We start from the raw sequence: 13,699 nt of genomic DNA, 5'->3' as shown, positions 1-13,699 counted from the left end.
AATGGGAAATTGTTAAAAGCGCTATACAAATAAATTGAATTGAAATCAGTGTTTCCAAAACTTGGTTAGATTAATTAATGATGCTTAATGTTTTGAAGATGATTTAAAGCAGTTTCTAAACTTTATGTAAAATATACATTTTAAATGAGCAATGAACCCTAGGAAACACTATGTTAAATAAAAAAAAAAAAGTTTTAAAATAAACGCAGAGGCAGTCCTTTCATGAGCTAACATGAAGTCTGTATCTTTTACACTATGGCAGGTGAAAGCTGGTTTGTGCCTGAGAGAGGTCTGATTGCATATACTGTACAAACACAGTTTAATAAGATGATGTGTATTTTTTTAATCGACTTCATACTGTTCAAAGTACATCTGTAAACAATATAATGCTAAACAATAAAGTGTAAACAATAAATTATTAAGCTGCATCCAGAATATGCTTTCAGCTTGTGCTCTGAAACTGCTTTCTGAAAGTATGGACTGTTAAATACCTCAAAACAGCTCGTAATGAAAACATTTGAAAAAAGCTCTGTAAAAATATCAGTTTAAACATATTCACTCTATTAATGCCAATGTCATTTGCCAAATATGTATAATTTAATGTCATTAGTAATGGCTGTGTAATAGGCACTTTTTCAACATTTACAGACAGTTTGAAAGTGCTCAAGTCAAGAAATGCATGCATATAACCTGGTCTTCTTCTTTCCATTGGACAGTTTTAATGGTTTCAGCAATATAAAACTGTAATAAGTATAGATTGTACCTCTATATGTAGCAATTTCTGCTTGATTTGTCAAATGTCGCTTATAAAATGTATAAACAAGGTTCAAAGTGTCTAAGAGACGCTTAATGATGGCTGACCAAAAAAAGGGTTTCATATGGTAGGTTTTGATTTATTCGCACATTCATTGTCAAACCTCAGGCATATTTTATTGAGCTCAGTTGCAGTCCAAACAGCAGTCAGCTCGCTCAGGACATCAGTTCATATATTCATGTAGTAAAATAGCAACATAGAGAACAGAATCAGAATGATGCAAGGATCAGGCTCTTCATTCTCAGTTAAAGTGGCAAAATATGTCTGAAACATTCTTTTAAAAAAATCCCTCTTTAATAAAAGTAAAAATTCCTTTCCCTCCAAGCCAAATGTCCTTTTGTAAAAATTAGTCAAGTTGCAAACTAATAAATAAAAGTGGCATTGCTTAGTTTGCTCATACATTGTTAAATGTATTCATGCTCACAAATGCAATAAATGCCAAATAATACTGATGAAAGGGAGTTTGGTCATCTTCTGCCACCAGTTCATATCCATGGCCTTTAGCTTTTCCCACTTTGACCACATATGGTCATTAAAGTGCTCATGCAAGCCGTAGCCACTTCACACAACCTGGTGCTGCTTAACACATACTTCTGCACATACTTCTGCATATCAAAACAGTTTTACAAAGACATTTACACTATGTTTCATACCTAAAACTTGTTCCAATGCGCATATACACCAAAATATTTGGTACCTGACAAGACAACTTTGGAGCATTGCTTTTGTTTTACATTAGTGCAAATGCAGTGGCATATACATATATACATATACAGTATATATATATACACACACATATACATGTATCAGAACAAAAACGAAAAACTCATAGCTACTTATCTTTGTGAATACTAAAGGCGTGCTAGTGAATATGTACTGGGTGCATATAGCGCACCAGTGCACTAAAGGTCACATGGTCACATTCAGGTTGGTAAGGTCTAGATTCTGTTTGTAGTCCTCTAGACCTTGGATTGACATGGACCTGGTGCAGGTTTGCAAGCTGTTCAGGCATTCCTATTAGCAAAACGCCACTGCAATTAACAAAAATGGAAGTTATAAAAGCAGCAACAGGTTTACAGATAAGTACAAAAGACATAATATGGAGTGTTTGATTGTAAGGATGTCTGTTGGACACAAAGGTCCTACAGGTACCACAAGAAAAACACTGCTACCCACCAAATCCCATATTCAGAAATTTTCTTCCTCCTTTGGCCAGCATTTACTGAGTATGAGTATGACATCAGAGGGGTGCGGCTCATTTCTGGTCTGAGAGCCTGGCAAGACCAGCTATTAGTCTGTAGAAGAGGCCAGAGGAAGCTTAGAGGCAGCAGGAGTGTTGATCTCCGCTTCCACTTTCGCAACACTTTGCACCTCAGCTGAGGGCGAGGCAGGCACGGGTGCTTCTGGCTGAGCCTCCTGGATGGTGGCATCAGGTTGTGGCGGCACATCCATACTTGCCTCCCGCTGTGCTGAGCTTTTTAGCTGGCTATGGCACAGAGGGCAGGCCTCCTGCACATACAGCCACTTCTTCAAACAGCTGGCATGGAAGAAGTGATTACATGGTGTAATGACAGCTGAAGTCATGTCCTAAAGGAAAACAGAAATGTAGAAATCATGGATTATTATTCCTTTAGTAACTACTAAAGCAGTATAAAACACAAAAATCATGGCAGAGCAACACATACAGGCGATAAAAAGTCACAAAAAAACAGAATTGTAACTGATAGAAGCTACACTTGTTATATTCTGTTATTTTTTTGTGTCCTACAATTATTTTGAGGAATGGTGTCTAGTGAAAGATGCAATCAATTACATTCCCAGGGTTCCTACAGGTTTCCTCAAGTTAAATTCAAGTCTTTTTAAGACCTTTTTAAGACTATTTATATAAAGACTTAATACCTATTTCACGTCCCTACCAGCAAAGAAAAACAAAATCCTTGAACTTGTGTTCATTTATTTTTCAAATGTGGAATGGGTAAAAGATAAGCCAAGCAGTGTGAAAAATAAAAACATTTCAGTAGGCCACAAGAAAGTTTGCGAACAATGTTAAGTTGTTTAACATGAGCTAGTTACGTATTCCATGCTGGGAATATGGGGAACTGAGAGACCCCGGAACAATAAACATCGAAAATCAGAACTCAACAATAAATTAAATTAAATTAAGAAACACAGTCAACTCCTTAGCTCTTCACTCAGGGCAGCAATGTCTTTATCAAGGACAGCCAGTTCCGTCAACTTCTCCTTATGGCCTCTCTGCAAGAGGTTGGACCTGGAGATCAGGTCAGTGTTGGTGTGGACCCAAAAGCTGTGCGCAGATCCACTCTAGTTGCGGCCATAGCTGGAGGGTCTGCAGCGCTAGCAGCAAGCTGGCTAACATTAGCTCCTGTTGCCACTTCAGGCACATTAGCAGATAGCTAGCTAAAATTAGTTGGTTGAAACACGCAGGCGATGGAAGGAGTTTGTTTTTGTCCATTGAGAGCATTAATGTGCTTGGACGACTTGGCATGAGACTCTAATGCCTTCATTCCCATTGTACCTAGCTGAATCCTTTTTTTGCATATGGTGCAAAAGGCCTCAAAAACGTTGTTGTCCACTGGTTTTAACCAATGACGAAAATAGTTTTTATCCAACCACGCTTCATTAAATTTACATTTCCCCATAACCTCAGAATGAAATTGGTAGCTAGCTAACGTAAAAACAAACTTTAAAAATATAACTGCGTGCATCAGTCTAGTGTTAATTTCGTCACCTATTTTTAATTTAGTCTTAGTCTTAGTCTTGTGCCAAATGTCCTTGTTAGTTTTAGTCATACTGTATTTAGTCATTCACATATCTTTTTTTGTTAGTCAAGTTTTAGTCGACTAAAAGTCCCGTCATTTTAGTTTAGTTTTAGTCAAAAGAAAACTCAAGGTGTGGTGTGCAACACACCATTGTTGATGATATTTGGAGCAATATTACATGTAATTGTTAAACTTGATTCCCTTACATATACATTTGTTTTTAAGCCTAATTATTAATTTTGATTATAATGTGATTGTGACAGAGGCGTGGGAAGAGGTTTCAGGTTGGGGGTGCTGAGTTTTTTCTGTCACCACTTTTGAATAACTTGTCAAAACTCCGCGAATCACAAAAGTATCAGTGAGAAGTTGAGAACTCTCGTTTAAACAGTGCATACACTCGAACTTGACTGCACATGACATTTTTTACTTTATTGATACTGCTTTTAATCGTAATGCAAAGACCGGTCATAGGGACATAAGCGGTCATGTACAATAAAAGAGCCTGCGCAGAGACAGGAAATATAATTTAACACAAAAAGCCGCCTAGACCAGGGGTGGACTTACGCTCAGGAGTTTTTATTTATTTATTTATTCTTAGTCTTGTGCCAAATGTCCTTGTTAGTTTTAGTCATACTGTATTTAGTCATTCACATATCTTTTTTTGTTAGTCAAGTTTTAGTCGACTAAAAGTCCCGTCATTTTAGTTTAGTTTTAGTCAAAAGAAAACTCAAGGTGTGGTGTGCAACACACCATTGTTGATGATATTTGGAGCAATATTACATGTAATTGTTAAACTTGATTCCCTTACATATACATTTGTTTTTAAGCCTAATTATTAATTTTGATTATAATGTGATTGTGACAGAGGCGTGGGAAGAGGTTTCAGGTTGGGGGTGCTGAGTTTTTTCTGTCACCACTTTTGAATAACTTGTCAAAACTCCGCGAATCACAAAAGTATCAGTGAGAAGTTGAGAACTCTCGTTTAAACAGTGCATACACTCGAACTTGACTGCACATGACATTTTTTACTTTATTGATACTGCTTTTAATCGTAATGCAAAGACCGGTCATAGGGACATAAGCGGTCATGTACAATAAAAGAGCCTGCGCAGAGACAGGAAATATAATTTAACACAAAAAGCCGCCTAGACCAGGGGTGGACTTACGCTCAGGAGTTTTTATTTATTTATTTATTTGAGCGGCGTGTGGACGAATTCTTTCTACGCACACACTATTTTATTTCTTGATAACAGACCGCTGCGAACTATAACACACCGTTGCCATGAAAAACAGAACGTTGCCATGGACACACAGGATTCTAACCGTAGAGACAGAGCGCACTATTTTCTTTAGCGGAAACAATATAATTGTTTTTAAAGCAATAAACTTCTTTTTAAATCATCATTTTGAGTCAAATTATCGATTTATTTGGTAGGTAGCGGGATAAGCGGAATCCGCTTCGCGGACCTGTAACTTGAGCAACAGCGCGAAGCCGCGAACTCGTTGTGAATATTTTAAAGGCGTAACAGCTGATGAAAAAGCAGAGACAATTGTAGACGAAAATGAAGAGAGATTTTAGGTTGTTCAAGAACATATTTCGTCTCGTCTGACGAAATTAACACTACGCCAGTCAACCTTTCCTGTGGAATGCTGAGATTTTCATTGATTTCTTGCGCTTCTCCTTTGCTTGTTGTGTTGTGTTGTAGTCTATGGCTGTGGTGTCGTAGCGCGTGATCTTCCTTTACTGAAGGCATCGCGTGTTCGCAGTATTTTGTACGGTGACCCGGGCTGCGTTGCGTTCTCAATTATTGGTTCCGCCACTCTTTTATACTACGTCATTTAATCAAAATAATCGTGGTTGACAAATGAAACTTTTAAGGAAAATTACAATATGGAGAAGTTACATACAGCACAATTTTTAAGACCCAAACATCAAAATTCAAGACTTTTTAAGGTATTATTTCCAAATTAATAAATTCAATGCTTTTAAGACTTTTTAAGACCCTGCGGGAACCATGATTCCACTCTATTTTTGTATTTTCTTTTCTTTGACACAAAGCAATAATCACCACTATTTTAACAAGCACAACTTTGACAGCAATTACCTCATTAGACAACACTCAAATAATTATGACAACAATGACAGATTTACTTGAATCTCTCTTAAAAAAATAAGAAAAAGTAGAATAAAACATTTTGTCAAAAACATTACTTTTGACAAATATAAAAATAGCACAGCAAAATCCCAAAGTATTTGCCCCTTTTCTTAATTTCACTGCATTCTCTGATTTTGCAATTAATTTAACCACAACACAATGTGAGCATTTCCAGATGGCATTCATGATCTATAACCGTACACTGCATATACAGTTAGGTCCATATATATTTGTTTTATTTCAGCTGTTTACAAAAACATTCAACATACAGTTATATAATTAAAATGGGCTTAAAGTGCAGACTCTCTGTTGTAATTCACATCAAAACTGGATGGGTTTTGGAATTACAGCTTCTTAATATGTAGCTGCTTCTTTTACAAGGGACCAAAATGACCTCAAAAGCTATTTCCTTCGCTGTTCCCTTGTTAATCTACTGTATCATCAATTGAGCAGATAAAAGGTCTGGAATTGATCGCGGCATTCCTTTCAAGACTGTTGCTGTTAATCCCAACATGTGGTCAAAACAACGTTCAATGGAAGTGACACAGACCATCATTAGGATGAATAAACAGAAGAAATCCATCAGAAAGATAGTAGAAATGTTAGGAGTGGCCAAATCAACAGTTTGGTACATTCTGAAAAAAAAAAAAAGCTCTGGATGTCCACAAAAGACAACAGTGGTGGATGATCGCAGGATCCTTTCCATGGTGAAGAAAAACCGCTTCACAATATCCACTGAAGTGAAGAACACTCTGCAGGAAGTATGTGTATCAGTATCGATGTCTACCATAAAGAGAGGACTTCATGAGAGCAAATACAAGGGGTTCACCACAAGGTGCAACAGCCTCAAAATTAGAAAGGCCAGATTAGACTTTGCCAAAAAACATCTAAAGAAACCAGCTCAGTACTAGAACATCATTCTTTGGACAGATGAAACTAAAAAAAAAGTATGGAGATAGCTTGGAACAGCTCATGATCCTACACACAACACGGTGGGGGCAGTATGATGGCATATGCATGCATGGCTTCCAATGGCACTGGGTCACTAGTGTTTGTTGATGATGTGACAGAAGACAGAAGCAGCCGGATGAATTCTAAAGTGGATATATTTTCTGCTTAGATTCATCCAAATGCTGCAAAGCAGGGCTGGGCATTAAAATGATAACAATATGTATCGCGATATCAATAAAAAATGTGTTTCTTTTTTTTTTTTTAATTTTTTTTTTTTTTTTGCGGAAAAAAGTAAATGTCATTTTTATTACCGTTTTTTTTAAGTTCTTGATCGGACATTTTATCCTTCGTCGGAAGAAAACAGAGGTTGCGAAGCAAGTTTGGTTGCATTAACAAAGGCACTCACTCTCTGGGAACCTAGCAACGTAGGGAGTGACACGCTAACAGCCAATCATGTAACGGTATCATGTTTGATTGCACCATATAGTGGTCTCGTGCTTCAGTATCCGGCGGCTGATAAGCAGAAAATGAGCGAGGAAATTGTAAATAAAAAGAGGAAATGTCAGCTCGCCAGTATGGCAGTTTTTTGGATATTATACTGTAAGTCTGACCGTAGTCAGAACAATGTTGTCTGCAAATTATGCAAGACCGTCGTCCCCGCTAAGACCCTGGTAATATCACAAACTTGTTTTACCACCTTAGCTGCGCCTTTGGAGCACAGCCGTATTCATCCAACCAACATCTGTAGCTGCAACACTGCACAAGCAGCACTCACACACATATGCACACACACACACACATACACACACATACACACACACACACACAAACACACACTTAAAGCAATGGTGTCCAGACCAGAAGCATCCCTGAGCTCTATGTTTATATTTAACACTTTGCACTATTTTATTACACTTTATTAAGCATTTCTTAAATTTTCGTTCATTTTGCACCTTAAAGGTTAAGAGATAATTGGTAAGTGTTCACTGTGACTTTAGACTCATGTTTGTATTTAATTATTTGAGTTTTTCTGGTTGTTGACATTTCTGTCTTAATAACTGAGGGGATTATGATCAGAGGAAGGTTAAGTTTGAAATAAAAATGTTTAAATGTAATATATTTTTCTCCTGGTCCTTATTTTAAATGGGTCATAAAAAAGTACAGTACAAGATGAACGATGACCCAAAACACACTGCAGGAGTTTAAGGCAAAGAAGTGGAATATTCTACAATGGCCATGCCAATCATCAGATCTCAACCCAATCATTTCATTTGCTTAAGACAAAGCTTAAGTCAGAAAACCCCACAAACAAGCAACAACTGTAGACCACAGCTGCACTAAAGGCCTGGCAAAGCATCAAGGAGGAAACTCAGTGTTTGGTGATGTCCATGGGTTCAAGACTCCAAGCAGTCACTGGCTCCAAAGGATTCTCTACAATGTATTAAAAATGAACATTTAATTAGGGCCCGAGCACCGAAAGATGCGAAGCCCTATTGTTTTTGCTCGGGCTTATTATTTATTTATTTTTTATTTTCATTATTAGGGCCCGAGCACCGAAAGGTGCGAAGCCCTATGGTTTTTGCTCGGGTTTATTTCGGGTTTGTTATTATAGATCTCATCAACCCGAACAACTTTCGCGCTCTAAACTATGAGCTCCGCCCAACAGGAAGTCGGCCATTTTGGATTGTTTTATAAGTGCATGCGGTCAACTTTTAAATACTCCTCCTAGGGAATTCATGCGATTGACATCAAAAGTGGTGAACATGATGCCGAGACATTGCACTTGCTAAATTGCGAAGGGATTTTTGATATCTCGAACGGTGCTGCCATGGCGAGGCGACTAAGTTATGGCGAATTCAGAGAAACAGGAAGTGTCTTCTATCTAAGGCAAAAATGTCTTATTGTGATGACACACGGAGTGTATGTTCGGCCAAGGATTCCGATCGCATCGATGTGCTTATTGTGAGTCCCGGGTATAGCGCCGCCAACAGGCCCCAGGAAGTGTGTCAGTCACAAAGGTGGATTTTTTGACAGCTGCATGCGGTAAACTTTTAAATACTCCTCCTAGGGGATTCATGCAATTGAGACCAGACTTGGCCACCATGACGCAGAGATATTGGAGATGCGAAATTGCGAACGGATTTTTGATATCTCAAACACTGTTGCCATGGCATCGTGTCAAATTTACTTTTATTTCAGGCATATTTAAGGCTTTTGGCGTGCTTAGATTAACTTGAAATTTGACACATACATCACATTTGTCGGCTGTTAAGTGTGGACAAAAAGGTCAGACAAAGGTGTGTCTCTTAAGTGGCTCACTAGCGCCCCCGTTTGTCTAAAATGTGGGGTTTCATTTACCTACAGTCCCCAAATGGGTCAGTAACAACATAAAATAGTCCACTGATATTTACCCACTTAATGCACTTGCCCACCGTGCATCGTTTTCTGGGAGGCACCGTATAGCGATAAAAAAACGTGCGAGGGCCCGCCATCGCTGCTTGCAGCTATATTTTATGGTAATGTTCATTTGTCCGATTACTTTTGAGCCTCTTAAATGAGGTAACTCTGTATTTAAATGGTTGCAATTTCTAAATGTTTCACAGGATATTTTTGTTCAGCCTCTCGTATTAAACCTGAAAGTCCCTTCAATTGCATCTTAGTTGTTTCATTTCAAATCCAATGTGGGGGCATGCATAGCCCAAATCATGAAGATTCTGTCACTATCCAAATTTTTCTGGGCCTAACTGTATTTTATACAGTATCTGGTCTTGAAAGGCACCCAGTGGGACTACCTGCATATACCCAAACACCACTGAAAATTGAGTGATTACAGCTCACTAGGTCATTCTTTCTATTTAATAATTTAATCCATCACCAAAAACCTGGCAGGTTTGTTTAGATTTCACAGCCTAATGATGGCTGGCTTCACAGCATTGACAGCTCTCCTGATGTCATATTAGCCAGGTAATTTTGGTCCACGTGTAAAAATGAGGTAATAAACACCATTCACCCAATTTGGATGTTTACTTAAAAAGTTTCTCATATTAAAGCTGAAAAACACTGAGTCAATTTTCATTATTTAATTTCAGTTTCACTATACTATACAATATACTAGACAGCAAAAATAATACTGTCAATTTTCAAATTTCTGAGTTTTCTATTTCTGAGTTTGCATCAGGTCTATATAATGCATGACACATGACTCGATGAAAGTGCTCAGTTTTGTCAATCGGACTGTGGCGAAAAAAGTATGCTAACATGGCTTTTGTATTCATTATTTTACTTCTGAAAATTGTTGTAGATATTATCTAAGCAGGTTTCAAGTAAACTTGTAACATTCTCAACCTGCATTCCTTATTTTTGGCCAGTAGTTTTTGTGTTTTTTTTTTTTAAACAAACTTATGATAATGTTACCTGTCTTTGGAATTTTGGACACTTTACTGTACAGTAACGGCAATTAAGTGGGACTGCATTCTGTACTGCACTACATGGTAGAAACCAACATAAGACATCATGGCAATTTTCAGGAGAAGAAAATTCAGGCAATTTTCCCTTCATTTGGTTTCCTATATTTCTATTTTAACTGTTTCTAAACCAATTTAATTATCCTTTGCTGTAACATCAGAAACCCAAAATATATTTTGCTTCAAATATAAATTACTAATGATATAATTTCATTTACACTCATACCTGATAGCAGATAGAACAGATGTCATTGTGTTGCTGCAGCTGCTGTTCAGAGGCAGTAGGCAGGCTCTTGATCTTGTTGACGGCATCACGGCGGAGTAAAAAGCTCTGCCAACCCAGCTGTGCCCGCAGCCACACATTGTAATAGGAGTGTACAAGGACAATGGTGGATCCCATCACAGTCCATTCTCCAAAGACTGTCTCACAAACCCCGTACGCCACTACACACAGTGCCACCACAAACTCCAGCATCCGGTAGGTGCCATTTACGCAGTAGATCACATCGTCCATGTTCTCCATTGGCACTTTGCGGAGCTCCTCCACCATAAACAGCACATAGATCAGCAATGTACCCAACACCTTGGTGTATACAGAGGTGAAGACAAAATTAGAAAGAAAATAAAAATTTATCAATTGCACACTCTCAAATCATTCTGCAAAAATTTAAGCCAGAATTGTGTGTTTACCCTCAAACGAATGTGAAGAAAGCTACTGAAAACTACATTTGGCCTTGCTGAGCTCTTGATATCTTGTTCAAAATGTAATCAGTGATGATAACTCCATATAATTCCTACAAACATTTAAGCACTAATTCTTGAGATATCATGTGAATGAGAATCTTGAGTCCTTAATATTTTTTGTAATCAATTCCAAAATCAAATTTATTTATCAGTTAACAAATAGAAGTCCACAAAATTTTTAAAACATGTCAAGCTAATGAGAATCTCAGACAGATGGACAAACCAAAAACATTATGTCTCCCCCACTCAGTGAGGACACACAAAAAACCCTCAAGCTGTCATAAACATCAAATGCCCGTTAATGTGTGTGTATAAGAATATTTGCAATATGTCTACCTGTAATGATGTAAGGATGCTGGAGGAGATGATGATGAGAAGCCAGAAATCCATGTGGAAGAACTGGCAGATCATGTAGGACATGTAAGCTGGGAATACGAGTAGAAACAGGCACAGGCTGACTGCACGGAAGTGCTTCCACAAGCTCCTGCAAAAAATGTTTGATTCAATGTTAAAAAACTAGACAGAGCAAGTATTGCATGGAGAGTGACAGCCAGGCAGGGGATTAACAAAAATAGATGACAAGTTGCTGCATCAAACTTGAAGTGCAGATGTAATCTCACAACCTTGCAAAGTGGATGCTCTCAGGGTGTACTCTTGGGATAGAAAAATGTATTTACTCTGCTGGAGAAGTGGCACTGCTGAATGGAAAAAACACTACATAACATGGAACCCTTTATAATTTCTAGATGATATAATAGCAAGGCTGCAATAGCTTAATTAATAACACTGACTACGTATTAAATGTATCTGTTACAATGATATGCCACTGAAATTATTACAAATTCGTTTGCACAACATGCATATTCTAAGTTGTGAAGTGAGGTGTGTTACAAAAGCAGGTCAAAAGTGAAATTGTACACACACACACACACACCCCTGCACAACTTTATCATGGGAGGTGTGCAAGGAGGAACCCTTTGCTGTCAAAACACAGACAAAAGGCCAAAACCTCTGGAATAATGTGCTTTTGACAGATGTCTTAAATTAAATTATTTGGTGGCCAGCTCATCATCATAGAATCCACTATGAATTCTACCTTGTATCAGAAGGTGCTTGAGGAACATGAGACCATCTGTCAAAAAACTGAAGCTGAAGTGGAACTAAACCTTAATCCACCAAGCACTCGCTGAAAAGTAAAAAACTGAGAATTCTGGATTGGCCAAATCAAAGCCAAGATCTAATTTTCACTGTGATACTGTGATTTAAAACTGTGCATGCAAGAACCCCCTCAAACATCACACAGATGAAAGAATTCTGCATTTAGAAGTAGGAGAAACTTTCATCCAGTTGACGTCAGAAACTAGAAGATGGCTACAAGAAATGTCTCTTTGAGGTCATTTCAGCCAAAAGGGGAAACACTACCTTTTAGGGCAGAGGGTGTACTAACTTTTTCCTCAGCTGAAATAGTCATTTTGTTGATTTCTTTTGTTTAATAAGTAAAAACATGATTCTTTTTGTTGTTTACATGCAATTATACCACTTTCATGCACAGGAACAAAATAAAACAAATCAGAAATTGGAATGTTGACATTTCTTAATAAAGAACTGAATATTTAATTTTGTGTCCTAATTTTTTCACATGACTGTACAACTATTTTTCGATGCGTTATGCGAGAAACAACTTACTTGTCTCTGGATGCTCCTAGTGCTAGCACTATGGGGTCAGCAATCTCCAGCATAGACTGCAAAATGGAAGCAACCACAATGAAGAGAATGATACTGAGTAGGAAGGCTCGATGGATGACCTGGAGCTCAATTAGACCCGTCTGAACTGCAAGAATCAACAGCGTGATTCCCTCAGTCATTCCCCTAACAGAGAAAGAAAGAAAGAAAAAATGATATTGAGGTGTATAGGTCTCTGGTGTATTCTCTGTACTGTGCATGCAAATATGTGTGTTTGCTAACCCCATTTTTCCTTTCAAGTGATGTGCTATTATGTATGCTTCATTGGTATATTTATGAAGTTTTAAAAAATATTTTAATTACAATCAAAATAGTTCAAAATATTTTTTGTAATTAATATTAACTTATCATATTCAATATGGGCCCTAAATGTTTACAGGTGTTGAAAATGTTCCACTCCGTAGTCTGTATTGTGCCATACAGGTGTATGCTTAATAACGTTTTCCATTTAATATTGTTTAGAGATTAATGCACTGGTGAAGCAGAGATGTTTTATTGATGAAGTGAAAGTCACATTATTATTATTAGTAGTAGTACAACTCTAAACTATACCAATAAGCCACTGATGATTTGACACCTGTTATTCTATTCTATATTGCATGTTTTGTATTATATACACTTATAGGAAAATATAACTGTACATCTGGATTTCTGTAAAACTGTGACTGTATATTGTTAACAGAATATAAAATGAGATTCAGTTAGAATCTAATTGCATTAGTCCAGCATTAGTTAGGCTTTGTTAAATGATGCTGACAGGACTGGGTAGCATATCCTGATGCTGAGGGGTCTGAGACAAGAATGATTAAAAAAAAACATAATACCTGTGCATTGTGTTATCATTCATAAAGGCCCTGTATCCCTGCAGATAGAACTTGCAGAGAGTGAGCACACCCAAAGCTACAAATGACACCGTAAACACCAGCCCCAGCAGAGAGTATGGAGTACTACAGCATTCTGCAATACTATAAAACACAAAGACAAAAGCATGCCTGAACAAAGTTTGAAGTCATTCTGCCTCTAAAATTGATCAGCTTAAAATTTAAC

The 13,699-nt window shown here is 37.6% G+C and overlaps 1 protein-coding gene across 2 annotated transcripts in view; it reads right to left on the bottom strand.

The window, feature by feature from the left end:
• Window positions 1-575: 575 nt before the first annotated feature.
• The window catches only part of rnf145a (ring finger protein 145a), a 34,744-nt gene continuing 21,620 nt past the window's right edge, over window positions 576-13,699 (bottom strand). The window contains exons 7-12 of one of the 2 annotated variants that reach the window (XR_009649398.1): window positions 13,477-13,617; window positions 12,596-12,778; window positions 11,246-11,393; window positions 10,392-10,748; window positions 1,991-2,401; window positions 576-1,845 (exon numbers count right to left, since the gene is read on the bottom strand). Coding sequence is in view for 1 of the 2 variants with exons in the window: in XM_060885497.1 (XP_060741480.1) it covers window positions 2,105-2,401; window positions 10,392-10,748; window positions 11,246-11,393; window positions 12,596-12,778; window positions 13,477-13,617 (1,126 nt within the window). In the remaining variant the exon portion in view is untranslated. Of the gene's footprint in view, window positions 2,402-10,391; window positions 10,749-11,245; window positions 11,394-12,595; window positions 12,779-13,476; window positions 13,618-13,699 lie in introns of both variants that reach the window. The other variant, XM_060885497.1, reaches the window with a different exon arrangement.

This window comes from Tachysurus vachellii, chromosome 13 (assembly GCF_030014155.1).
Source record: "Tachysurus vachellii isolate PV-2020 chromosome 13, HZAU_Pvac_v1, whole genome shotgun sequence".
Taxonomy (NCBI): Eukaryota; Metazoa; Chordata; class Actinopteri; order Siluriformes; family Bagridae; genus Tachysurus; species Tachysurus vachellii.
The sequence above is the reverse complement of the archived record's forward strand: the minus strand, read 5'-3'. Positions and strand labels throughout refer to the sequence as shown.